The 25,861-nt window shown below is 65.8% G+C and overlaps 2 protein-coding genes across 3 annotated transcripts; both read right to left on the reverse strand.

The window, feature by feature from the left end:
- Window positions 1-197: 197 nt before the first annotated feature.
- Window positions 198-14,753, reverse strand: ESPL1 (extra spindle pole bodies like 1, separase). The gene is made up of 31 exons (XM_030036971.2): window positions 14,731-14,753; window positions 13,932-14,025; window positions 12,718-13,821; window positions 12,401-12,505; window positions 12,085-12,214; window positions 11,716-11,852; window positions 11,296-11,489; window positions 10,899-11,141; window positions 10,539-10,683; window positions 10,180-10,324; window positions 9,944-10,083; window positions 9,703-9,837; window positions 9,495-9,614; window positions 9,170-9,341; window positions 8,836-8,964; window positions 8,564-8,720; window positions 8,137-8,246; window positions 6,650-7,779; window positions 6,215-6,572; window positions 5,927-6,088; window positions 2,790-3,003; window positions 2,474-2,658; window positions 2,238-2,365; window positions 2,042-2,164; window positions 1,791-1,946; window positions 1,544-1,714; window positions 1,352-1,456; window positions 1,136-1,248; window positions 964-1,047; window positions 713-877; window positions 198-596 (listed from the first exon to the last, which is right to left on the reverse strand). The coding sequence occupies exons 2-31, from the start codon at window positions 13,974-13,976 to the stop codon at window positions 395-397; spliced, it is 6,507 nt and encodes a 2,168-aa protein (XP_029892831.1). The 5' UTR covers window positions 13,977-14,025; window positions 14,731-14,753; the 3' UTR covers window positions 198-394.
- Window positions 14,754-17,170: 2,417 nt separating this feature from the next.
- Window positions 17,171-21,006, reverse strand: C1QL4 (complement C1q like 4). 2 transcript variants are annotated; one of them, XM_030036936.1, is made up of 3 exons: window positions 20,961-21,006; window positions 19,191-20,462; window positions 17,171-17,710 (listed from the first exon to the last, which is right to left on the reverse strand). In XM_030036936.1, the coding sequence occupies exons 2-3, from the start codon at window positions 19,710-19,712 to the stop codon at window positions 17,531-17,533; spliced, it is 702 nt and encodes a 233-aa protein (XP_029892796.1). In that variant the 5' UTR covers window positions 19,713-20,462; window positions 20,961-21,006; the 3' UTR covers window positions 17,171-17,530. The 2 variants fall into 2 exon arrangements, with proteins under 2 accessions (XP_029892796.1, XP_029892795.1); XM_030036935.1 differs by lacking the exon at window positions 20,961-21,006 and having other exon boundaries at window positions 19,191-20,270; window positions 20,307-20,881.
- Between the last annotated feature and the right edge of the window lie 4,855 nt (window positions 21,007-25,861).

Here is a 25,861-nt window from a genome sequence, read left to right on the forward strand (position 1 = left end):
TGCCCAGCACTATCATGGTGATGGAACTGTGAGCAAGCATCCCCCCCCCCCCACCTTCCTAGGGCTCCTGGGGACCCCCCAACACCAAAAACCAAGGGATGGGGGGGCAGCAGCAAAGGCTGGGGGCTCTGGGCCACCTCCAGCAGCAGAGGAGGAGGGCAGGAGTCTTGGAGACCTTCCCTGGGGGAGGGGGGGGTCCAGCCTTGGGGACAGTGGACAAATGGGCAACGGGGGGGGAGAACAGGAGGGAGCAGGGCAATAGCTTTATTGTCACAGAACACGCAAATAAAAACGCTTTCATTAAAATAAATTAAAGCAGTTGCAAACACAGACACCCATCCACTCCGCGAGTCCCCAGCTGCCTCCCCGCGGGGACGGCGGCCCCCCCCAACCCTCACTGCAGGCAGACGGGCAGCCCGTAGGCAACGGGGGCTGCCCCGACGAGGTACTTGAGTTTGGGGGCTTGGCGGGCCTGGGTGACGTAGGACAGGAGCGGGGCACCCGAGCCCCCCCTCAGCCAGCCCTGCAGCAGCGCTTGGGCATAGCGGTCGATCTCCCGGTCGGTCACGTCCCACAGGTTCCCCAGGACGAAGGGGCTGGAAGGGAGGAGGGCGTTAGACCCGCTCCCACCCCAAAAAAACCCAGCACCATGCATGCAGAGCCTCTGCCCCCCTCGCAGAGACACCCCCGCCCCCTCCACTCTGTAACTCACCAGCCGGCCATGATGTACTTGAGGACGATGCCGGAGCCCTCCAGGCTGCCGCGGACGGCGAGCGCGGCGCTGCTGCAGCCGAAGAGCAGGGCGACGGCGCGGCAATCCAGCCGGGCGATGGTCTGTCCGTCCAGTAAGCGGGCACCTGCTCCGTGGCCCGCGTAACTACGGGAAGAAGCCCCCCAGGTGAGCCCCAGCTGCCCTCATACACCCCCCCCAGGGTCTCCCCACGCAGCCCTGGAGATGCTCACATGTAGAGGTCGTGCTCCAGGAGGGCTGCCTGCATCTGCTCCGGCCTTGGGACGGCTCCCGTCACACCTCTCCAGCCAGGTTCGCTGTGGGAGAGCTGGTGAGAAGGAGGTGGGGGGCACAGACCATACCCCGTTACCCCGTATCCCCCCCCCCCCCAAGATCTCCACCCACCTCTCAAACCAGCCCCGAAATCGTTCCTCAGTGCCCAGGAGGTTGCTGTGCGGGTTGAGGACGTAGAAGGTGCTGCTGGGGTTCACGCCGCGGCTCAGCACGGACCCTGACTGCTGCCGGAGCCGGGGAGACGAGTGGGTCCCAGCCCAGCGCAAGGTTTGGGGGGGTTCCCCCAAACCCCGGGGCTGGGGTACGCGGGGTCCCCCATCCTCTCACCTCCTGTGCCAGGGAGTAGCTGACCAGGAAGCGCAGGGAAGGGAGCCTGGTTACAGGCACAGCCTTCAGGCACGCCATGCTCTCCCAGGGCAGCTTCTGCAGGTGCTGGGAGGAAGAGGAGGAGGAGGAAGGCGTGAGCAGGAGGGAGGTTGGCAGACCCAGGAGGAGGTGAAGCAGGAGCTGGGGTCTCACCTTATCCAGAACCAGGACGAGGGAGCCGTCCGTCTGCGTGGCGCAGGCTCTCCGCTTCTCCACCGCCTCCTGCAAGAGGAGCTGAGCCTTGCGGGGCCGCGCTGGGCAGAGGCCGAAGGCCAGGGCTTGCACATCATGGGGGCCAAGAAGGGGAGCAGCGTTCAGCACCACCTGCGATGAGGAGGAAGGGTTGAGCATTGGCAAAGCTGGGGTTCGGTTCCCCGAAACCCTGCTCCAGCCCGGGCACCTTGAGCAGGATGGGATCTGAGTCCCTCCAGCTGCACCGGCAGAGCTGGGGGTGCAAGTGGGCAGCTTCCTCTGCCAGACTGGGCTGGGGGACGGTGGGGATCAGGCCCCCCCTCCAGCAGCCCAGCACCTGCGTCTCCAGGGTCTCGATGAGGCTCTGCAAGAGGTCAGAGAGTCACTGGGGGGGCTCCCGATCCCCCAACACCCTCTGAAGTGTGCCCCACATCAGGGTGCAGGGCGGTTTTACACCACCTTCATCCTGCGGTCCAGCTCGGAGCAGCGCAGCCACCACTCTCGCTTGTCCATGCAGCTGATGGCTTCCTTCTGCTCCTTCTGGATGGCGTCGAAATCACTCAGCACCGAGCGCAGCAGGGCCTGGAGGAGGAAGGGAGCCATGATCAGAGCCCCAAACATGGCTGGGCTGCCCCTCTCCCATCCCTGCCCTCACCTTGGCGAGCGCGGTGGGGATGCGGATGTTCACGGGAGCGGTGCCCTTCTCCAGCCGTGCCAGCAGCAGCGTGTCCCCTACGGAGGCAGGCTGGATGCTGACGAGGGTCAACACGCACACCGTCACCCCTGAAAGTCACACCCAGACCTTAAGGACAGCCCCAAGGGCACCATCCGTCACTCCGCACCCTACCGGGCGATGAGCTGCCTGGTCCCTCTGCTCTCATCAGCCCTTACCACTGGGGATCTGCTGCAGCTGCGTCTGGAAGCTGTCCCGCTCCTCAGATCCCAGCCCTGTGGAGCTGAACATGAAGAGTTTCTCAAGCTCGGCGAGGTGGTGGCTGCGCTGGGCAGCGCTCCCCTCCTGCAAGGAGAGCCCCCGGAGCTGCTCGGCCACGTCCCCCGCTGACTTCTTCTCTTTGCTGCAGAGGGAAAGGCAGTCAGGGGGGAATAACCACCCCAAAATCACCTTTGCTGGGGCTCTGCTGGTGTTGGGTGAGCCCCTTCTCCGTGATGCTCTGGGGATGGAGGGAGGTGAGACCAAGGGACTCACTGAATCTTCCTGTGGATGATGCTGAGCAGCTGATGGCGGGTGGTGACGCAGACCGACTCGGAGAGCAGGTAGGCAGTGAGGAGGGGGTCCTGGTTCCCCATGGCCAGAGCCAGGAGCTGGCAGAGCTGGCTGTAGAGCGCACCGGGAGGGCAGTGGCTGATGCAGTTGAAAGCGTCTTTCAGGAGCTCAAGGACGGTGTCCAGCGAGGAGACATCTGGAAGGGACAAAGCAGCAAAACCCCAGGATCAGCCGCCAAGCCCTTGGGCAACACTCGGAGCAGCGGCGAGGGGAGGTGGAGCAGGGAGCAGAGGGGACAGACCTGGCATCCCCATCACAGCCACCAGCTCCCAGCCCAAGACCGGCATCCCACGCACCGGAGGCTTGCAGACCAGCCCCATGTTACCCTTGGCCAGCAGGGTTGGTTTTTTTTCGATAATGGGATGGCCTACACAGCACCAGGCCTGCTGGCGTCTGATGGAATTCACCTTTCTCAAAGGGGGAAGAAGATCTTTGCTCATGAGCTAGCGGGGCTCACTGACAGAGCTTTAAACTAGACTTGGAGGGGAGTGGGATGAAATCAGGCTTGCCTGCGACAAGCTGTGGGACAACAGGCCAAGGCTAGAGGGATGGGGTGCTAGCGAGGAACCTCAGCCTGTTGCTCTGAGACATGCTGGGTACACTGGAAGTCTTACAGAGATGAGCCAGGGGCTCCTGAGGTGATAGGAGCCAAGAGGGAAACACCAGTGAAACACCTCAAAGGAATTAAGGGGTCTTCCTCTAAGAAGGTGACAACAGCCCAGATGAAGTGCCTCCACACCAACACACACAGCATGGGCAACAAACAGGAGTTGGAAGCCACCGTGCTGCTATGACCTAGTTGCCATTACTGAAATTCGGTGGGATGAATCCCATGACTGGAGTGCGGCTGTCAAAGGCTGCTGGCTGTTCAGAAGGGACAGGTGAGGAAGGAGGGGCAGAGGGGTTGTCCTCTACATGAAAAAATGGATCGATTGTGAAGAGCTGTCTCCGAAGAACAGCCACGAGCAGGTTGAAAGCTTATGGGTAAGAATTAGAGACCAAGGCAACAAAGGAAACTTTGAGGTTGGTGTCTACTGCAGGCTGCCCAATCGAGCAGAGCCTATTGACAAAGGCTTCGTCTTTTCCTGTAGCCTCCAGCTACAGGAGGCATCGCACTCGCAGGCTCTCGTCCTGCTGGGGCACTTCAACCACCCCAACATCTGCTGGAAAAGTAGCACGGTGAGCTGTAGGCAATCCAGGAGACTCCTGGAATGCATTGAGGATAACTTCTTAAGGCAGGTAACAGACAGACCTACCAGAGGGGATGCGATACCAGAGCTGTTGGTCACTAATGCAAATGAGCTAAATGGTGACATCAAGATTGGAGGCAGCCTGGGCTGCAGTGATCATGCACTGGTGGAGTTCGCAGTCCTGAGGGATATGGGTCAGGCGAAGAGTGTAAAGTCAGGACCTTGAATTTATGGAAAGCAAACTGCCAGCTGATCAAGGAGTTAGTCAACAGGAGCCCCTGGAAAACTGCCTTCAGGGACAAGGGAGCAGAACAGAACTGGCCAGTCTTTAAGGATGCTTTCCATAGAGTGCAAGAGCTCTCGATCCCCAGGTGTAAGAAATCAGGAAAGGAAAGCAAGAGACCAGCATGGGTAAGTCAAGACCTGCTGGTCAAACTAAAGGGCAAGAAGGAAACGCACAGGCAGTGGAAGCAGGGACAGGTATCCTGGGAAGAGTATAGGGACGTTGTTGGGATGGCGTCAGGAAGGCCAAGGCACTGCTTGAGCTGAACTTGGCAAGGGACACATAGAATAAGAAGTGCTTTGACAGGTATGTCAGCCAGAAAAGGAAGGTCAAAGAAAGCATAGCCGCCCCCTGATCAACACAACTGGTAACAAAGGATGGGGAGAAGGCTGAGGTACTCAACAACTTTTGCCTCAGTCTTCAGTGGCATCCTCTCTTCCCATACCTCTCCAGTGGATGGACCGCAAGACGGGGACTGGGGGAGCAAAGTCCCTTCCACGGTAAGAGAAGATCAGGTTCGTGACCACCTGAGGAACCTGAACATACATTAAGTCTATGGGACCTGACGAGATGCATCCCAGGGTCCTGAGGGAATTGGCCGATGTAGTTGCCAACCCACTCTCCATGATACTTGAAAAGTCATGGCAGTCAGGTGAAGTCCCCACTGACTGGAAAAAAGGGAAACATTGCACCAATTTTTAAAAAGGGTAGAAAGGAGGACCCTGGGAACTACCAACCCATCAGCCTCCCCTCTGTGCCTCGGAAGATCATGGAACAGATCCTCCTAGAAGCTCTGCTGAGGCACATGGAGGACAGGGAGGTGATTCGAGACAATAGCTCCATGTCCAGATGGAGATCAGTGACAAGTGGTGTCCCTCGGGGGGAAGTACTGGGACCAGTACTGTTTAATATCTTCTTCAAAGACATAGACAGTGGGATCAAATGCACCCTCAGCAAGTTTGGGGATGACACCAAGCCGGCGGGGGGCTGACATGCCTGAGGGAGGGAATGCCATCCAGAGGGACCTGGACAAGCTCGAGAAGGGGGCCCCTGTGAACCTCATGAAGTTCAACAAGGCCAAGCACAAGGTCCTGCCCCCGGGTTGGGGCAACCCCCAGTATCAGCCCAGGCTGGGGGCTGAAGGGATGGAGAGCAGCCCTGCCCAGCAGGAACTGGGTGTACTGGGGGACTAAAAGCTGGACATGAGCCGGCCATGTGAGCTCACAGCCTGGAAAGCCAACTGTCTCCTGGGCTACATCACCAGTCGAGGGAGGGGGTTCTGCCCCTCTGCTCTGCTCTGCCCAGACCCCCCCCCCAGAGCACTGCGTCCAGCTCTGGGGTCCTCAGCACGGGAAGGATGCGGACCTGCTGGAGCGGGTCTGGAAACTCCTTCTCCCGGCACCGGGGAGCAGCCCCTCCTCCTCCTCAGCTGTTTTGCCCTCTGTCCGTACAATGGGTTTTACCCATTCTAAATATGTTTTTGCAGAGCTGCTACGGACTTCACCAAAAGGCTCAGCTTTAGCTTTCCTCCCCCCACAGCTCCCCAGCACCAAAACCTCCTTACCCACACTGGGCTGGGTGCTCACCGCCAGCCGTGGGCAGGGTGGAGGAGAGGGTCCCCTCCAGGCGCAGGGGGTCCCCGCTGCCCGGCCACCGCGCTGCCAGGACGTCCTCGCCGGCCTCTTGCTGCAGGACCTCGCGCTCCCCGTCTGCGCCCTCCTGCCTGCGCCGAGGCAGCCGTCTCCTGCCTGCGGGGAGGGACAGAGGCGCTTGGTCCCTGGGACTGGTGGCAGCAGTGGGGACAGCGACTGCTTAGGGGTACACGAAGGCGGGAGAGCCCCCCCCCCCCCAATCCCTGGGGTAGCCCAGCTCACCTGGAGCTCCCTCCTCTTCCTCAGAGGCCCGCAAGACCTCAAAGCTGATCTCAAGCTCTTCCTCCACCTTCTCCTCTTCCTCAACGGTCCTCAGAAGCTCCCGTTCCTCCACTCTCTTTCTGGGAGCCCTACGGGTCATCCGCTCCCTCTTCTCCTCCGCAGCCCCGGCTCGGCGGGTGCCCGGCCGCCCTCTCCGGGGCTGGGCACTGCTGCTCTGGCCGCCGAACCCCAGCGAGCTTGCCTGGGACCCCATGGATTTGGCAGGCGGAGCTTTTCGGGCACAGGATGTCTTGCGGGTAGCTGTGGGGGTCTGCCCCGCTTCAGGATCCTCCATGTCGCTGTCATCACTGAATATCACCTAAAGCGGAGGGACAGGGGGGTGTCGGGGCTGGTGCCGGGCGTACCGGGCTGCCCCTCACCTCCCTCCTCGCTCACCTTTAGGCGAGACTTGACTTTCCCCAAGACTTTGGGCGCTCGCGGGTGCTGGGACTTGCCGGCCGGCGGGGAGGATTCGCTGAAGATGGTGAAGGGAGTCCTGGGGCCAAGGGCTGCGCGTGCCTTGGCGAGGGGACAGGCTTTCTGGTGCGGGGTGCAGGGCGCTGTCACCGGCTGGATGACGATGGGGGGCACCTCACTGTCCGAGTCACCCAGAGCAAAGGCGTCATCGGTGTTCGGCACAACCAGGGGCTTCGCTCTCTGGCTCTTCTTCGCTCTGGGCTTGGGCACGGCAGGGGCCAACGCTGTCGTCTTTTTGCGCCTTTGAGGTTCAGCCTTGCCCATCTTGAGGGTCTGGGGCACGGCCGCCACTTTGGGCTCCATCGGAGTCAGCGTGGGCAGCTGGCGGTTCTGAGAGCTGGCAAAAACACCATCCACGGAGCTGCCGTGCTTGGAAGCCAGGCGGCAAACGGTGGCCGTGGCTTTGGCAAGCAGCAGGCTGGCCCCGGAGACCTCCAGGCTGGGCAGGTGGGGGCTGCAGGACGCTAAGGTGGTCAACCCCGTCTGCAGCTCCTCCTGCAGCTCCTCCGCCAGCCAGGGGCTGGCCAGGCTCTGAAGGGCCAACACGGCACAGTCAGTGGCCACCAGGTCATCCAGCAGGTCCAACGCAGGCAGGTCCCGGCCGACGGAGCCGCCCCACAGCTTGTCTCGCAGCACGGCGGCGAAGCGCGTGGCCACGGCGGCGCAGCGCGGCAGCACGGCGTGGATCAGACCCAGCCCTTCGGCCACGCTGGCCGCTGCCAGCTCGCCCTGGGCACAGGAGAGGAGCCAGCGCAGGCAGAGAGCCGAGAGCGCCAGGTCAGAGCAGAAGCTGCATGGGCAGGCTGGCCGGCGGGTGAGGAAGGCCAGTCTCTTCCTCCTCTTGGGCTTCAGCTCCGGTGAGGCGGTGAGAGCATCTGCCTTCTCCAGCCCACACACCGTGGCCACAAACTCCAGTGCGGGGCACTTCAGGAAACCTTCCTCTTCCCTGGGGGGCTCAGAGATGGGGTCCCGTGGCTTCTTGCCCTCAAGTTTGCCTTTCCTAGGCAGGATTTTCGCTTGGTCTTTCTGCCTCTGGCTGGCTTTGAGCTCTGTGAGCGGAGGGGAGGGTTATTTTGGTGTCTTCCCTGCACAGTCCTCTCCCCAGCTCCCACCACAGACAGCCCAAGGAGGGGTGCAGAAGGCCAGACCCAACGCTCCGCTTTCCTCAGCTACACCTTTATCAGCTGGAGGAGTCACTTGATGAGCCAAAACATGGCCCAGAGTCATCCCCCACCTCTGCACCCTCCGGGGTGACAGGGCTCGGCTGCTCCAGCAGCATCTGCACAAGGCTGATATTTCCCCCCAGCCCAAAAGCGGGTGCAAGAAGGATCGTCCCTGGCACTGCCCGAGCTTGGGGCTCACCTCAGCCCCCCCCATTCCCCTCCGAGCCCAGAGCAGGGACTCACCAGCATGGGAGTTGAGGAAGAAGAGAGCCTGCTGGAGGTCGAAGTGGCTCAGCTCCAGCTCACTCTGCTGCAGCTCCAGCTGAGCCTTCAGCACCAGGAAAGAAGTACACCTGGGAGGGGGAGAAAAACAGCCCTCAGAGCCCCCCCACAACAGCCGTCGCTCCATTCCCAGGGCCGTGCGGGAGGCAGGCAGCGAGGAACAAGCTCACGTCTGGCCTGGCAAGCTGAATTCACGGGATAACACACCCCAGAGCAGCTGCTTGTTCCAGACCAAGCTGAGAAGGTGCCAAACCGTCCCACCGGGGCCAGTCCCCCACCAAGGGACACAGACACCAGTGTCCCCTGTGGCCACAGGGCAGCTCATCCCTAACCTAGCATTCCCCAAGCTCGGGGCCAGGCTGCCCCCCCCACTCCACGGTCAACTCACCACCGGGTGGCTTGCAGTTTCACGGCCAGCTTGACGGCCTCCAAGCAGAAGGCTTTGGCCTTACACACCACCTCCAACCTGCCGAGGAGAGCCACGAGGTGCTCCGAACAGGCCAGCGTGTCAGCCAGCACTTGCCACTTCAGCAGCAGGTTGTCCCCTGCAAGGAAAGACAAGAAGGTGACCGGAGCTGCTCCTCCCGGAGAGGCAGGCAAGGAGCCCAACTCTTTCCGGAGGAGCACTTGGGTTTTGGTACACGCTAACAACCGGCTCACCGTAATCCACAAACTGGACATCGGCCGCTGTTTTCTGACAGCCCAGCACATTGCCTCCCATCAGCAGGAGGATGATGCTGCGGAAAAGCTTCTGGGCTTCGACGAGAGCCGTCTTGGGACTCTTCCACCCTGTGCAAGGGCAGTCGTGGGTATCTGCACTAACCAAGACCCTCCCCAGACCCAGCACAGAGCAACTCCCCCAGATTCCCTCTCCTCACCCCAAAGGGGCTGCTTTGGAGAAACCCAGAGGTGAAACGTTTGCACGGAGCTTCGTCCATGACCCCTGTCAACCTGGTGCTCACCGGCAGGGTTTTAAACATCCCCTGCAACTCACCTTGCACAAAGATCTGCTGCCGGAGCTTGAGCGAGAGGCGGGCAGCGGGGAGGCTCAGGTAGATGGCCACCAGCTGAAGGACGTGGGCTCGCAGCAGGTACCAGACCTTTGTGCTTTTTTGCAGAGCTGGGTTCTGGAGCACCTCCAGCAACAGGGTGAGACCCTCTTCAATCTGCAGAGGGAGAAAAAGAGTCACCATTTGTGGTGCAGGGTGTCTCCACACCCAAGGTCCCTAGCGAGAGGTACTGACAGCCAGAGCTGCTGCAGTCTCCTCTTGCCCTCGGACACTACTTCTGAGGCAGAAAAGGGTTTTTAGGAGCCTTACCCGGTGGTTGACACAACACAGCTGGCTGTGGAGCAGGAAGCAGGTTTGCTGCAGCAGCAGGTAGGAATCGTTGCTGCTGTCAGCTTTCTGCAGGCAGGATTCCATCTCCTCCAGGAAAAGCTGGAAACCAACACACCAGCCTGAGGGCTGCAGCCTCGGGAATCAGCCAAGCTCACCCCACAGCCCTTTCCCTCCCTGGCAGACTTACCTGGGCATAGCTGGGGCACTCCAGCTGGAAGAGCAGCTTGGTGAGCTGGCACAGGGCGCTGGCCGTGCCCAGGCTGTCCCCGAGTGCGCTGCACAGGGCTCTGACCAGCAGGTAGGTCTCCATGGCTTGCAAGGGCTGGGGTCAGGAAAACCCTCATGGTTACTCTCAGAGACCACCTCAGAGGGACTCTGTGTGCCTGGGGAGGCTGCCATCCCACTGACCACTTCCCCAGCAGCATTACCTTGGCCATCAGCTTGTAGAGAGCTGCCAGGAGGTGCAGGGAGGCTACAGTCTGCTCAGGGCTGCGCACGGCTGGGACGCCTGGCGTGGCCAGGAGCTGCTTCCACAAGGCGAAGGCGTCGTCCAGGCTTTTGGACAGAGCTGAGGGCACACCACAGGTCTGAGACACCCTGACCTGAAACCAGGCGCCCCTGGAAAGCCTCTTCACGAAGGGCCCAAACCTGCCAGCATCCTCACCGGTCTCTGTCACCAGGTTGAAGGAGATGCCGTCATACAGGAACCTGTTCTCCAGCAGCCTGCCTTCGTAGTTGAGGTCATTGGGCTCAAAGTCACCCAGGTTCGTTAGCCCCTGAGCTTTGGATCTCTGGTCCCTCTCTATGCTCTGCAGCGTGGGAGAAGGCAGCAGTAACACATGTTAAGAGTCACCATAGTGTTCATCAGCGGTGTCTGGGTGGCTTTTGGTGGCCCCGGTGCAGAGCTGAGCATTGCCAGCAAGGCTGAGGAGGGCACCCGACACGTGCACGGAGCCCCATGGCGTTTCTAGATCTGGACCCATTTCAGCATCCCACAGCCCCCCGTCCGCCACCCCCACCCACCTGCTCCAGCTTGGACTCTAGGGTGCAGATGTAGAGCCAGAGCAGAGCCTGCGCCTGGTCATCGAGGAGTCGGTCCCGGTTCTGGGCGCTCCTGGGCACCAACTCCAGCAGCCGCAAGGCTTCCTGGATGGAGTCCAGGGAGGAGCTGCCAGACAGAGGGATTAGAAACAGCCTTCTACCCCCAAAACCCCTGGAGCATTTTAAGGGGAGGGATAGATACACCCCAGAACCCCAAACAGAGCAAACAGCCAGAGCACTAACACTCCAGATCCTTAAAACTCCCCCTGAGGACCCTGAAATGCTCCCTGGCGATGTTCAGGGACACAGGGAGGTGATCCCGGCGCACCAGCGTCCACCCACCAGTCCGTCTGCTGGGCGTAGCTGTGGTAGCACAAGACCTGGGCCAACTCTGTCAAGCCGATAGCTCGCTCATGCAGGCGGCCGCTCTCCTCCGAGCAGATCTCCAGCAGGTCACAGAGGACGTTGTAGCGTTCCTGCCCCGTGTCAGCTCGCACAGTCTTGTAGGCCTTCAACTCCGCAAAGAGGACGGTCACCAAGGTCTCTGCGTCCAGGCTGTGCCCCTCCAAGCCTTCCTTCAGGGTCCTGGGGGAAACAGGAGCTGTAAGGGGGGCTCTGTGCAGAGCGCAGCGGAACCGGGCACATCTCGCAGGGAGAAACACCGTCATTTTATTGGCTTGGGAACCGCAGCTCTCGAGACTTCCACCCCCCACGCACCAGGCAGCCCTCCAGGTCTTACCGTAACCGTAACTCCTCAGCCCCCTGTTTCGCAGCATCTGTTTTGACTCTGACCCAGAGGGAGATGGGCTCTGCCAGCAGCTCCCCAATCTGGCCCTGCAGCGCAGCCAGCCACTGCACCACACATGCCAGGGCTCTCTCCAGCCGCCCCAGCTTGCGGTAACTTTCCACCTGCAGCCTGAAGCATTTGTGCAGCTGCGGGGAGACCACAGAGAACTGACTTCAGCGCCCAGGGGGAGCAAAATCCCTCCATCCCATGTCCCGTACCGCAGCCCTCTTCCCCGCCTGGGCGAAGGGAAGACCTGGGAGCAGGGAACTGGGGTTGTTCCAGGAGGAAAAGCTGGTCCCATCCTCTCCTTTGCTCCCCTGGCCCTGGGACCAGATGGTTCAGTTTTGCCAGAAGCATCAGGCAAGCGCTTACCCTCTCCGGGGGTATCTCTGGACACGCATAGGCATCTGCTGTCTGCAGCCTCTTGCAGAGGAGCTCGCAGACAGAGCTGGCCTCCTCATGAAGGTTCTGGTTGTAGAAGATATAGGCCAGCTTGAACGTGCACGACACTGCCACAAGTGAAAGCCGAATATTAAAGATGTGATGGAGAGAGAACGACCCCTCTCTCCCTGTCCAGCCAGGGACCGTCACCCTCTGCCCTGGCCCCACCAGCCATGTGTTTTGCATGACGGAGAACCCCCTCGTCGCTCCCCAGGTACACAGACCCCGAGCTCTGTGACTGCGTTCGACCCCAGCCGGGGCCAAGATGCTGAGCTTGGTCCCACCCGCCGCAGCACTGACCAGTGACATCGAGGTACTGGGCTCGCTCGCTCTCGGGGAGCCCCTCCAGCGCCTCCAGCATCCACGCCACGCTCCTCCTGCAGCCCGCCGTCAGCCGCTCCAGACCCGGCCAGTCCGCTGCCTGCAACGGCTGCGGGGAGAGGGAGGCTGGCAAGAGGCCGCCGGGGACCCACAGCCCCCCAGAACCCCCCCAGGGTGGCTTGAGCAGCCCCTTCCAACCCCACCAACGTGCTGCCCCCGAAGGGAAAAGCCACCCGGCACCACGAGGGTCCCACCCACCCCCAGTGCCAGCAACCATCCCCTCCACTGCCGGTACCTGGGAGCACTGGAAGGTGTCGTAGGCCACACTGGCAAAGAGCTGGAGGCTGCGGTAGAGCAGCTGCTTCACCATGAGCTCCTGTTTGACACCGTCAGGAGGAATCTGCAGAGGGGAGGGAAGGAGAAAAGCGGCGTTCATGGGGCCTGGGCAGCACTGGGCGCTGCTGCTCAGGACGGGGACGCCGGACAGGGATGCTCCGCTGATGGATTAAGGGGAGCATCGAGCCTGGAGTGGGGTTACGAACCTTCCAGCTGCTAACAGAAGCTCTGGTTGACCACGCTACGTGGTCACCCCACTCCCAGCCCCAGCCTTACCCTCTCCAGCAGCCGGTGGAGGACACGGCAGTGCCCCTCAGTGAAAGCACAGAAGCCGAGCACGTCCTCCCGGCCAAAGGGCCACTGCTTGCTCCTCTTCGCGTACTCGCCCAGGGAGGAGACGATGAGCTGGCAGCTCTCAGCCAGCACCCTGAGAAACTGCTCCGATGCCTCCGCTGCCGAGCCGAGAGCTGCCGCAGCCTGGGAGAATGGCGGCCCCGCGGGGCAAGCGCTCTCGGCCAGCACCTGGCTCAGCTGAACCCCGGCCTCCAGGAGGGACAGAGGGTCACCAAAAGAGTTCACGGAGCCGCCGGTGGCCCCCAGGAAGCCCCTCGCGTCCTTTACCGCCTTCTTGGCTGCCCTGTACTGGCCGCTCTTGCAGAGGTGCCAGCACTGCTCCAGGGTGAGCTCGAAGAAGCAGAAGGATTGCTGGAGGGTGGGCGGCTCCGTCGCCTCCTTTCGCAGAGCTTCGAGCAAGCAGTCCCCAAGCTGCCGGCCGAGGAAAGCCGAGGACGGCGCCTGCTGGGCTTCGTACAAGGCGGCGGCGGCAGCTGCCTGCTGCGCCGTCTGGGAGGTGAAGAAGGGGGGCTGCAGCGGCAGCAAGGCCGCCCCGTCTTCTTCCAGCAACAGAAGGAAGCGCAGGGCTCGCAGACGGATTGAGAGGACAGCTCTACCCTCCTCCCGCGGCCGGTCGGGCTCAGCCAAAGCGTCCGCCCCTCTCCAGAGCACGCTGAAGCTGCTGTGGACGATGGCTGTGAAGTCCTTGGAGGGCGCCTGGCCAGGGCGGTAGGTCAGCAGCCGGGCACGGAGGAGGTCAGCCACCCTCCAGCAGGCATCGCCGCTCCCCCGGCCGGCCGTGTTCCTCAGCAGGTGGTAGAGGATCTTCTCCAGGTACAGGGGAGCAGGCTGCGGCACGGCGGTCAGGTAGCCCCGGCACGCGGCCTCGGCCACGGCCACCAGGCTGGCGGTGTGCGCCGGGCAGCCCCCGGGTTTGGCCATCTGCTCGACACAAATCCGCAGGACCCTGTCGCAGACCTGGATTTTCTGCAGCCGGGAGGCCTGGCTGGCGTCAGAGGCACCTCCCGGGGAGTGTAAGAGCCATTTCTGGGGAGGGGAGGATGTCAGACCGCTGGCATCCAGCCCAGAGCCTTCCAGGGGAGGTTTCCCCCCCCCGCAGTGCCAGCAGCGGAGCCCCCCCCCGGTCCCCGGCTTACCCAGAGCTTGGCGAGCAGCTCGGATATGCCCTCCCAGCCGTCCATCCGGGCGGCGAAATCAGCTCCTTTCGGGAGTTTCCTATGTGACACCAGGCTGGGGCGGGCAGGGAAAGGTGTGGGACCCCCACAGCTCCCAGCCCCCCCTCCGGGCTCGCAGCCTCCCCAGTGCTCACAGGCAACTCCCAGCTCCACTCCCGAGGCCCCCTCAGTGCTCGCAGCCCCCCACCACACCATTCTCCAGACCCCTGGGAGCCCCCAGCTCCATCTCCGGTCCCCCCAAGACCCACAGCCCCACTCCCCAGCCCCTTGGGGGACCACACAACCCCACCAGCCCCACTCCCCGCTCCCCCTACAGGCTCACAGCCCCCCCAACCCCATTCCCCGGCCCCCCCGGTGCCCAAAGCCCCACTCCCTGGCCACCCTAGGGGCTCACAGCCCCCCCCCCAGCCCCACTACAGGCTCACAGCCCCCCAGCCCCACTCCTCATCCCCACCACAGGCTCACAGCGCCCCCAGCTCCATTCCCCGGCTCCCCTACAGGCTCACAGCCCCCCCCAGCCCCATTCTCCGCCCCCCCTACAGGCTTACAGCCACCCCCAGCCCTACTCCCCAGCCCCCCCGGTGCCCAAACCCCACTCCCCGGCCCCCCTACGGGCTCACAGCCCCCCCCCCATCCCCACTCTTCGGCCCCCCCGGTGCCCAAAGCCCCACTCCCAGCCCAGCCCCCCCCCCCATCCCCACTCCTCACACTCTCACAGCCCCCCCCGCCCCATCCCCACTCCTCGGCCCTGCAGACTCACGCCGCCGCCGCCGCTGCTCCTCCGCCGCCGCCTGGGTGCTAGCCCCCGCCGCGCGCCCGTTCAAATAACCTCGGCAGCCAATCAGCGCGCGGCTCCAACGGCCCGCCCGCGCGGGGCACGCCGGTAGTTGTAGTCCCCGCCCGAGGGGAATGCGCATGCGCACTGCGACCCGTGCCACGGGGAGCGGGGGGGGGGGGGGGTGGCTGCTCCGGGACCCCCGGTGCGATGGCGGGGATTGTGCAGGGACCTCTGTGCGACGAGGGGAGGGTGCACGGGGACCCTTCTGCAATGGGGGTGGTTGTGCAAGGCCCCTGTGCAACGGGGGCTGGCGTGCAGGGACCCCCGTGCGATGGGAGTGGTTGTGCAGGGACCCTTGTGCGATGGGAGTCCGCGTGCAAGGCCCCTGTGCAATGGGGGTGGTTGTGCAGGGACCCTTGTGCGATGGGGACAATTGTGCAGGACCCCTGTGCAGCGGGGGCTGGCGTGCAGGGACCCTCGTGCGATGGGGTGGTTGTGCAGGCCCCCCCCGTACTGCTCTGGCCAGGACAGAGTTATTTTTCTAGGCAGCAGCCTTGGGTTTGGCAGCAAAACAGCCGGTGTCTGATACCGCCGGCGTGTTTTGGCTGCTGCCGAGCGGCCTCAAGGCCACCTCCTGTTCCCATGTGGCTCCCACGGTGTGCGGGACCCCCCCCTGCAGTGGGTGCGGGTGTGCGGGGACCCCCACGCAGCAGCACCTGGGGTTGTTACAGAAGAAGTTGGAATAACTGTGCTCTTCTCTCCGAAGAGTCGTTTCGCAGGAGCAGCTCAGTGCCAGCGGCCGAAGGAGCCGACTGACGCCCGAGGCGGCAGGATCCGACCCAGCCTCGGCTCGCTGATAAAACCGGCGCTGCAAACACAGAACTGGCCGAATCCGGCAGATGGGAGTGGAACGAGGAGATGAGGAGCGAGGGAACAATTCATGGAATCACAGAATGGTTTGGGTGGGAAGGGACATTTAAAGGACATCTAGTCAGATGGGGCAGAGGGGTTCCAGCCCTCCGATCATTTCCGTGGCCCCCTCCAGACCCGCTCCAGCAGGTCCACGTCTTTCCCGTGCTGAGGACCCCAGAGCTGGACGCAGTGCTCCGGGGGGGTCTGGGCAGAGCGGAGCAGAGGGGCAGAACCCCCTCCCTCGACCTGCTGGCCACTCAGTCCCTGAAATTCTCCTGTGTTCCTGTCCCCTGCAGCTGTGGGTCGGCAGCAAGTGGGTGACAGCTCGGGGCTCTGGGGGGGGTCCAGGCCCAGCACCCCCAGCTGATGGTGGTGTCACTTCCAGAGCCTCTGGTGGCAGAAATCAACCCCGTCCCTCCGGTCTGGCCTCAGCCCTGAGCCCGCCGACACCGAGGATGCGGTTGTGCCCTGGGTGAGTGCCGGGGGATGCAGAGCCCTTCTGGGCCCCCTGTCCCCCCCCAAGTGTTCAGGGGCATGGGGGTCCCCCCAGGAGGAGAGCGTGGTGCAAGACTTTGAGGGGGATGAGGGCCAGGGGGACCCCGAGGTGGCGGCACCGGCTCTTCCCAGTGTCTCTCCAGGTATCCACTGTGCTGGGGGGGGGGGTGGGGGTGTCTCGGGGCTGGGGGTGACCCTGGGGCTGGGGGGAGGAAAACTGGGGTCAGGGAGGGACCCTGGGAGTGGGGCGGGGGGACATTTGGGGACAGAGGTGTTTCTCGGGAGGTTGGGGACACCATATGGGGGATGACCCTGGGGAGGTGGACGGCACCCTGGGCGGGTGGGTGTTACCACAGCGAGGAGGGATCCCACCCCCCCGCACCCACAGCCACCCCCGGGGGCAGCCGGGACCCTGACCCACCGGGGGACCAGGACGGGGACGATGGGGACGCACCCACGGACACCGCACGGACAATAAAATCGTTGATGCTGCACCCTGTGGCAGGGTTTCTGGGGTGCCGTGGGCCCGGGGGGGGGGGGGGCCGGCGAGCCCCCAGCCCTGCCAGCCCTTCCCGGGGGTCCCCAGGCTGCCGGGCCCCCCCCAGCCCCGAGCCAGCGGAGCCGTGTCCTCCCGGCCGGTGGCCACGCCATGGTGGCACCGGCCCACGGCCACGCAGGGACAAGGGCTGGGGACAGGGGTCTGCAGGGCTCGGGTGGGGGGACCCGGCCGTCCCACGGCTCCGCTCCCATCCCGGGGACCCCAAACACCCCCGGGGCAGGCGCTGTCCCCGGCGTGTCCCCCGACGGCGGCAGCCGGGACGGCGTGGGGGGGTGGGAAAGTGACGATGGGGGTCCCCACCAGTGGCCCGGAGCCCCTCACCGCTGCGGGGGTGTACAGGGGACAGACGGGGACAGCCAAGGAGCGATGGTGGCACAGCCCCCTCCCCAAGGGTCCCCTCCGTGTCCCCCCCCCCCCCGGGGAGGCGAAGGCAGCAGCTGCACATCCAAACCCAGAGTGTTTTATTGGGGGGGAACAGGGAGCCCAACGATCGGCCGCGGGGACGGGGACAGCAGCGGGACACCCCGACACCCTTGGGGGTGCTGGCATGCGGGGGTGGGGGGACACTGATGGGGGCGTGGGGGTGATTTTTGGGCGGGGGTGTGTGTGGAGGAGCCAAGAGGTACGGGTGCGCGGGGCAGCGTGCGGTGGAGGGGGGGGCACGTGTGTCCTCGCGGGTGTCTCATCACACCCATCGCTACCGTGGGGGACAGTCACACCAGCGGGACCTGGGACACCCCCCTCCAAACACCCCCCCCCCCAATGCCCGCAGCCCCGTCCCCACGCCGGGGTGGTCAGGGGGGGTGGTGGGTGGGCTCAGTCGGGGTAGATGATGAAGCCGGAGAAGGTGCTGTACTTGTTGGTGTTGCCGCCGTGCACTTTGCCGCCGTCCAGCTTGACGAAGACCTCGTCGCCCACGTCCAGGTGCAGGATGACGCTGTTGCTGGCGTAGTCGTAGTTCTGGTCCGCGTCCTGCGCGATGGCGCTGGCCCGCACCTGGGGGACACGGCCGTCAGGGACAGCCCCCCACCCACCACCCCGCCATCCCTGGGGAGGGAGCCTGGGAGTGGGGTGTGGAGCTGGGAATGGGGGGGCTGAGCTGCTCTGGACCCCCCCCCAGCCTGCTCAGCCCCTCTGTCCATCACCGCTCAAGGTCATGTCGCCCGTCTGCGGCAGAACCGGGCAAGGGAGCCAGCGTTCCCCCCCCCCACCCGCTCCCTAAATGTTGCCGGCTGGCAGCGGGTGACAGGAGGGGACAGGGACAGAGCCCCCCCCGCACCCCGGGGTCCCCCAGGATAGGGCCACCCAAGGCTGGCTATCGGAGCTGGGTCTCACCATCGGTGCTCAGTCCCGAGGACCTGCTGGTGACCGGATCCGGAGACCCCCGGGACCCTGTGGGACCCCAGGGCCCTCTCCTGCCCCACACTCCTGTGCTGCCCCTGGGGACCAGGGATGCCCCGGGGGGGTGGGGGCAGCTCCTGGGGCGGGGGGGTGGTGGCGAAGCTGGCATCGACCGCGCTGGATCGATCCTTGTTTCTCCCATAATAAATGGGAAGCGTCCGGGGCGAGGCGGTGCAGGAGCTGCTGGCCGGGCTACGCCTCCGTGAACAAAGGGACCGGCTGGGGGGCACAGCCTGTCCCCCCAGATGTTGGTGGCTGTCCCAGTTGGGGGGCACAGCCCGTCCCAGTCCCCCGACCCCTCCGGTGTTGGTGGCTGTCCCAGCTGGGGGGCACAGCCTGTTATCTCCGGTGATGGCGGCTGTCCCAGCCAGCCCTGACAGACCCCACTCCCCACTGGCTCCGAGCCCGGCACTCCTGGGGGAGTGTGTGTCCCCCCCGTCCCTGCGGCAGGAGCCCCGGGGATGGGGCTTTTGTGTCCCCAAGGCTGAGGTGATGGCAGGGACGGGTGCAGGGTGGCTCCCCCAGTCACCCCTTCCATGGTCCCAGAGGAGGAACGGGATGGGGGGTAGATGGGGATGGGGGTACTGGGTGGGTGGGGGGAGCAGGGATGGGGAATCAGGGACAGGGGGAAATAGGATGGAGGAAGAGGGATGGGGATAAGAGGATGGGAATGGGGTGGGGGAATTGGATGGGGGAAACAATTTGGGGACTGGGGTGGGGGCAATTGGGGATGGGGGTGAGGATGGGTGGAGCCGGGATGGGGGATCAGGAATGGGGGGAACCAGTGATGGGGGAACTGAGATTAAGGGAAACGAGAATGGGGAAACCGGGATGGGAGGAAACAAGATGGGAAAACCAAGATGGGGGGAGCAGGTGGGGGAAGCTGGGATGGGGGAGCAGGCAGGGGCAGCAGGCAGGGGGAGCTGGGCTGGAGAAGCCAGGTGGAGACACACCGAGAAACCGGGGCCGGAGGAGCCGGGCTGGAACAGGGCGAGGGACCGGCTGGGGGGAGCAGGATGGGGGGCACGGGGATACCGGCAGGAGCTGTCGCAGGGGTGCCGGTCCCGGCTCGTACCTGCCCGTTCTTCATGAGGTCGGCCCACATGCTGGTGCCGTCGCCGCCGCGCATGAGGACGTGGTAGGTGAAGAAGTAGATGCCGGGCAGGGGGCAGGTGAACTTCCCGCTCGAGGGCTCGTAGTAGTTGCCCACGTTGGTGACCACATCGTCGAAGCGCAGCACCTCGTAGCCCTCGTGGGGCTTCCGCAGCCCCGCGTAGAAGGCGATCTTGGGGCTATAGAAGGAGGGGATGTACCCCCCGGGACCCGGCCCCGGTGGCCCTGGTGGCCCTGGCCGGCCCGGCTCGCCCGGTGGCCCCCGTGGTCCCGGTGGTCCGGGGGGACCCCGCACGCCGGCACGGCCCTTGCGCCCCGGCTCGCCCTTGGCGCCGGGCAGGAAGGGCGGCGGGGAGGCGGCGGGCAGCTCGGGGCCGGGGTAGGGGTCGCAGACCATGCGGCAGCTGCCCAGCATCTCGTAGTGCGCGGCCGCCTTGGAGCTGTGCACCAGCAGCGGGATGGCCACCAGAAGCACCAGCACCATGGCCACGCCAACGGCCGCCCCGGCCACCCGCTTCCTGCGGCTCAGCCGGGAGGCGGCCAGCGCCAGCAGGTCCTCCTCGCCCTTGGGAGCGATGGTGATGCCGGGGGGGCGGACGGCACCCGGCCGCCCACTGAGCCTTACGCCCCGGCGGGGACCGGGCTGGGAGCGGGGATGGAGCGGGATGGGGCTGCGGCCGGCAGTGGGGTTGGGCGTGGGGACGGGAGCAGGGATGGGGATGGGGACAGGGATGGGGATGGGGATAAGGATGGGGACAGGGATGGGGATAAGGACGGGGAGAGGGATGAGGATGGGGACAGGGATGAGGATGGGGATAGGGATGGTCACAGCAGCGGGGCTGGGAATGGAGCCGGCAGTGGGGACGGGAGCAGGGATGGGGTGGGAACAGCAGCAGGGCTGGGGACAGGGACAGGGACAGGCACGGGGACGGTCACAGCAGCAGGGCTGGGGCTGGCGAGGGGAGCGGAGCTGCGGCTGGAGCCGGGACTTGAGCTGGTGAAGGGGACGAGACCGGAGCCGACGATGGAACCGGGAGCGGAGCCACCAACGGAGCCGGGAGCGGAGCCGGGACCCGAGACGGTGACAGAGGTGGGAGCGGAGACGGGGAAGGGGCTGAGACCGGAGCCGGTGTTGGAGTCGAGACCGGAGCTCCTGCAGCAGCCAGGACCGGAGCCGGTGTTGGAGTCGAGACCGGAGCCGATGATGCAAGCAGGACCGGAGCCGGTGTTGGAGCTGGTGATGTAACCGGAGCCGGGATGGAGCCGGGACCGGAGCCGGGATGGAGGCGGGATGGAGCCGGGACCGAGCCGGGATGGCGGCGGGATGGAGCCGGGATTGGTAGCCGGGACCGGAGCCGGCACCGAGCCGGGATGGAGCCGGGACCGGAGCCGGCACCGAGCCGGGATGGAGCCGCCGCGACACGCGGGGCAACTTCTCGCCAAGTTGCCCGGGAGCAGCACCCCGGGGAGCGGGACCCCCCCCCTCCCTCCCCCGGGAGCGGCACCCGAGCGGCCCCACCGCTACCCCGCGCCGCGCTCTCCCCGGTGCGCACCGCCGGGACCGGGACCGGGACCGGGACCGGTCAACACCGCCCGGGGCTGTTCTCCGGGAGCAGCCCCCGCACCCCGCTCGGGGTCCCCGGGGACGCGGAGCCCCGGGCCCGCTGCGGAGCCCCCCCCCCATCCCGCCTCCGCTCCCCCCCCCCCCGCCGCCGCCGGTGCCCGCCGGTACCTGCCGCCCGCGGCGCCGGGAGCCACGTGCCGGGGCCGCCGCCCGCACCGCGCCGCGCCCGCAGCCCCGCTCCGCCCGCCCCGCTCGACGGCACCGGGCACGGCGGGGGGGGGGCGGTGGGGAGGGACGGGAGAGCGGGGGGGTGCACGGGGAGGGGAGGGTGTGCAGGGTTGTGATGGGTGCACGGCGGGGGGGGGGGGGTGAGTGTGCAAGGAGGGGGGGGGGGTGCGTGTGCACAGCGCTGGGTGGGTGTGAGCGTGCGGGGGGGGGCAGGGCTGTGTGGGTGCAAGGGGGGGTGCTGGGTGCGGGTGCAAGGCGGGTGCGGGGATTGGGGGGGGGGTTGGGTGCACGGCTGTGCGTGGCATGGGGCCTGGGGGTGCGGGGGGTGCACAGGGACACCCCCCCCCCCACGCTGACACAGCTCTGCGCAGGGGTCGGGCAGGCTGGAGGCCGCGGGTCTGTTTTTGGGGACCCCCTCCCCAGGGCTCACCCCAATTGCGCACCCCCAGACCGGGGCGGGGGGGGGGGTGTCTGCCGGGGTGCGTGGTCCCTTCCCAGCCCCGGAATGGGGGCAGAACCCCTGTCCCTGGGGAGCTCCGGTCCCCCCAGCTGCCATCGAGGTGCCCATGAGGCCGGGGCTGCTGGGGGTGTCCGGATCCAGCCCCAGTTGCTCCCAGCACCGCGGCGGATCCGGTGCTCTGGGAGCTGATTTACGGCTGCTCTTTTCAAATCTTGCCTGAATTTGCTCCGTTATGCAAAATGAAGTCTTGCCCTCTGCGCTCCCGGGAGAGGAGCCGCTTCCCCCCGCTGCCACCGGCCCCTCGCCTGCGGCTTCCCGGCAATTGGAAAAATAGTAGGGAAAAAGAGGAGAAATCGGGCAAGAGCCACCGGCCACCCTGCTCGGCCCCCCGCACCGGTGCTGCCCCACACCGGGGACGCCTCGGGTCCCTCCGTGGGGGAGTGTGGGCTGAGGGCGTCCCCCTGCATGGAGCCACCGGGGTGGGGACGGGCCCGTGGGTGGCTTTGCACACGCGTGTCTGTGTGCGAGGGTCCACGCGTGTCGGCGGCCGGTCCTCCGCGTCCGTGTGTGCCGATGGATGCAAGCTGGGGGGCGCGTGGGGGTGCGTAGGGGTGTGTGCATTCATGTGTATGCATGTGCATGCTCTGTGCATGTGTGTGCATGCGTGTGTATGCTCTGTGCATGTGTGTGTGTGCTCTGTGCGTGTGTGTGTATGCTCTGTGTGTGTGTGTGCATGCATATGTGTGCGTGTGTGTGCATGCATATGTATGCTGTGTGCATGCTCTTTGCATGCGTGTGTATGCTCTGCACGCGTGTGTGTGCATGCTCAGTGCATGTGTGTGCATGCCGCATGCATGTGCATATGCATGCTGGGGTGCGGGGGGGGGGGACAGGCAGGGGAGATGCTCCCACCGTAGCGACCGCGGGTGTAATTTATCCGTATAGTTTTTAAATTTGCAGGCCTGGCCAGCTCCCTCCAAAGGGCGGCGATCAATCAGCCGGGATATTGGATGGATTTATGGGCCCTTTATGCAGGAGGATCAATGCAATCCTGAAAAACCCGGCAATGTTTGTGCAACAAATTACGGCGGCTGGAGCATCTCCCTTGCTCGCCCCCCGTGGGGACGGGGACGGGGTCCGGGTGCCATCGACGCCACCCGTCCTGCTCCCCAGGTACCGGGGACGCCGGAGTCCCGCCACCGCTACCCCCTCACTGGCTGATCCTAATGAGCAGCAACAGTGAATTAATTAGCCAGGCTGCGAGGGGAAGCCCGAGTGCTAATTAGCCGGCACCGAGGGCTGGTGGGGAGTTCGTGCCTGGCGGCAGGGCCCTGGCTGCAGGGATGTGAGGGGACGCGAGGGGACACCGGGGGTCCTGGCTGTCCCCAGCCCTGCCGGCAGCGGGGCGAGGGGGGGGACCCAACGCTGGGGGTAAAAATAGCGGCGGCGGCGAGAAAGGTCAGCCCCGGCGAGAGCAGCCGTGGGGGAGACGGGGAGGGATGGGGGGGGTCAGGGCCGGATCCTGCCCGCGGCTCCCAGGCTGGGCCTGGATCCGGTGCCCGGCTGCCGCGGGGGGGCGGCTGGGCTCGGAGGGGCTCGGCCCCATCCACGGGGGCTGCGAGCCCAGCGCCGGCGCTGAGCCCCTGTGGCGTGCCAGCAGCGACCGCGGGGGTGTCCCCGATCCCTCGTGGCTCCCGGTGCCGAGCCGTGCCTCAGTTTCCCCATCCTGGCTGCTCTCGCTGCCCCCCAAGCTGGTCCCGGGACGATGCTGTGGGCCACCCCGATGGGGACAGATGCGTCCCCGACCGCGGAGCCCGCGGCTCCGGGGCCAGAGCCGGGAGCTGAGCCCGGTGCGAGCCGCTGGGGCTGGAGGCGGCTGGCAGAGCTGCGGTGCCGGGGCTCAGAGCATGAATAAATGCATAACGCTGCGGCCCCAACGTCCCCACCGTCCCCCCTCCCAGCAGCCAGGCGGGCCGGCAGCGCCGGCACGGGGAGGGGGGCTTCGGCGCAGCCGTCCGGCGACTCCCCGTTCGCCATCTGCCTCCGCGGCCCCCGAGGACCCACCGGCTCGTGCAGCAGCGTGCAGCCCCGCAGGGTCACATCCAGCACCGGCACGGCCCCGGCGCTCGGTCCCTGAGCCCCAGCGTCACCCGGTGCGTGCCCAGCGCACCGTGCACGGTGCTGGTGCGCGGTCCCTCGCCCGCGGTGCACGGCACCCGGTGCCGGTGCACGGTCCCCGGTGCCCGCTGCATGGCACCCGGTGCCGGTGCGTGGTTCCTGGTGCCCGGGGATCGTCACCTTTCCTCTCCTCATGGCTTCGCCAAACGTTTCCCTCGCCATGGCGGTGGTGTGCCGGGATGGCAGACGGATTGGCGTGTCAGCGCCGGCCGCGCGGGCCGGGAGGGAGCCTTGTGCAAATGAATATAGATGGGCTGGAGGCGGCCGGGCGCTGCGCGCTTCATCCAGGGCATGTTTGCAATAAAGCCGGGCCGCCGGGCCGGCCCAAATTGGATGAAAATTGTCCTTGAACGGCGACAATAAACCAGTAGCTGGGGTGGGGGGTGGGGGTGGGGGGAGGGTGCTGGGGGGGCTGCGAGGCCGGGCTGGGGGTGATGCCGGCTGGGTGCTGCTGCGGTGAAATGCCGGTCGGGATCCCGGTGCGAGGCCGGGGCGGGACGTGCCAGCACCGTGGGGCTGGTGCCGGGAGCGTCACCCCCGGATGGAGCCCACGGCACCGCAGCACCCACCGTGGGGCACCGGGGCCGTTCGGGTGCCCCCTGACAGCTTTCGTGGGGTGGCAGAAGCGGCCGAGCGGGCAGAGCATCGCCTGCACGGGGTGGGGGGGCCACCACCACGTTCCCCCCCAGCGTGGGCTCCAACCCCGGCCAGCTCACCCCCAGCACCCGGTCCCCAGTGTGCCCCCCAGTCCTCACCCCTCTGCCCCAGCACCCCCAGACCTCCCCTCCTGCTCCCCCCCACAGCTCATTAGCCTCTGCTGTTAATTGGTGAGGAGGCAACTGGGAGGTTGCTGGTAGGGCCTGGGGGGGGGGTCGGGTGTCTGGAGCCGGCTGCCCCTCAGCAGTGGGGGGCTCAGGACATGGTGAGCGGGGGGCTCCGGGACGAGGATGGGATGGGACAGGGTGGGATGTCCCACCCAGGGGCAGCCACATCGCGCGGGGGCTGAGCAGTGCTGGGGGGGTCTCATCCGCACCCCAAGTTCCCCACATCCCCCCTGGGATGGTGCTGAGCCCCAACCCCGCAGCCGCTCGCGGGGGCTGCCACACGCGGGGCCGGATCCTGCACCAGGGCTCAGCCCCAACATTGCCACCCCCATCCCGCTGCGGGTGCCCCACGGAGGGGGGGGGCAAGGCTGCACCTGGGCCACTGCTGTGATGAGCTGCAGGGTCTCAGCCGTGGGGGGGGGCCACAGCGGTGGCAGCCGTTCACCCATCTCGGGGAGGGGGGGGGGGGGCATCCCCCGGGAAGGGGGGGCCGGGGGATCCCGGGGGGGATTTACGTCCCCTCCCGGCTGTGCCCCCCCCCGCGCTAGCGGGGGCCCGGTTGCGGGGCCGTCCGTCACGGCATGCCGGCGCCTGCCGAGATGGATGGCTGCGGGCCGGCCCGGATTAATTCTCTGGACAAGCGGCATTTATTACGGATGCAGAGGATGTCAGGCGGAGAAATCCATCCCGGCCGGGCGGCAATTAGGCGGCTGGCCGGGGCACGGGGGTCCCGCTCGCCCCCCCGCCACCTGCCCGGGCCCCCCGCGCCAGCACCCCGGGTCCCCCCGCCCCGCGGGTCCCCCCCAGCCTCGCCGTGGGGCGCCGGGGGTCCCCCCCCTGCGGTGCTGCCCCCCGCACCGGCGGGGCCGGGGGCTCATTGCAGATTCGCCTCATGCCCACCTGAGCCGGGCGCTGACAAATAGACATTTAAATCAGACAATTAGCTGGCCTCCACCGCTGACATTTTTAATGTATTAATGTGCATCAACAGCTAATACATATAAAATTCCCCTAATAACAGCACTTGGGTACCGGGGCCGTGCCGCAGCCGGCGCTGGCAGTGATGTACGAGTCCGGAGGGACTCCGGCCCCGGCGTTTGCATTAATTACCAGCAAACTGACAAGGCAGCGTGACACGCGGGAAGGCGCCGGATGCCTTCAAACAGCCCCGCGGCCCGTTTTTTCCAAGCCCTGGCGTGCGAGTGTGAGTGCGAGCGTGTGCGCGGCGCAGCCGGGCGTGCGGAGGGGTGCACGGTGCAGCCGCGTGCGCGCGGGCCGGTGCCGCCGCGTTTGTGCGCACACGCGTGTGTCCCGTGTCCCTGCGTGTGGGGACACGCTGGTTGGGCTGCGGCGGGAGGGTGTTGGGGTGGGGGGGGTGC

Source organism: Aquila chrysaetos, chromosome 15, assembly GCF_900496995.4.
Source record: "Aquila chrysaetos chrysaetos chromosome 15, bAquChr1.4, whole genome shotgun sequence".
NCBI classification, from domain to species: domain Eukaryota; kingdom Metazoa; phylum Chordata; class Aves; order Accipitriformes; family Accipitridae; genus Aquila; species Aquila chrysaetos.

Bases quoted from the DNA above. Each gene is read 5' to 3' on its own strand.
- ESPL1 (XM_030036971.2), bottom strand. From the start codon at position 13,976: ATGGACGGCTGGGAGGGCATATCCGAGCTGCTCGCCAAGCTCTGG. The intron at 11,853-12,084 runs GTCAGTGCTGCG...CACTTGTGGCAG, and splicing joins CCAGTACCTCGATGTCACTG to TGTCGTGCACGTTCAAGCTG. The intron at 2,659-2,789 runs GTGAGTCCCTTG...TTCCCTCTGCAG, and splicing joins ATCATCCACAGGAAGATTCA to CAAAGAGAAGAAGTCAGCGG.
- C1QL4 (XM_030036936.1), bottom strand. From the start codon at position 19,712: ATGGTGCTGGTGCTTCTGGTGGCCATCCCGCTGCTGGTGCACAGCTCC. The intron at 17,711-19,190 runs GTACGAGCCGGG...CGTGTCCCCCAG, and splicing joins ACCTCATGAAGAACGGGCAG to GTGCGGGCCAGCGCCATCGC.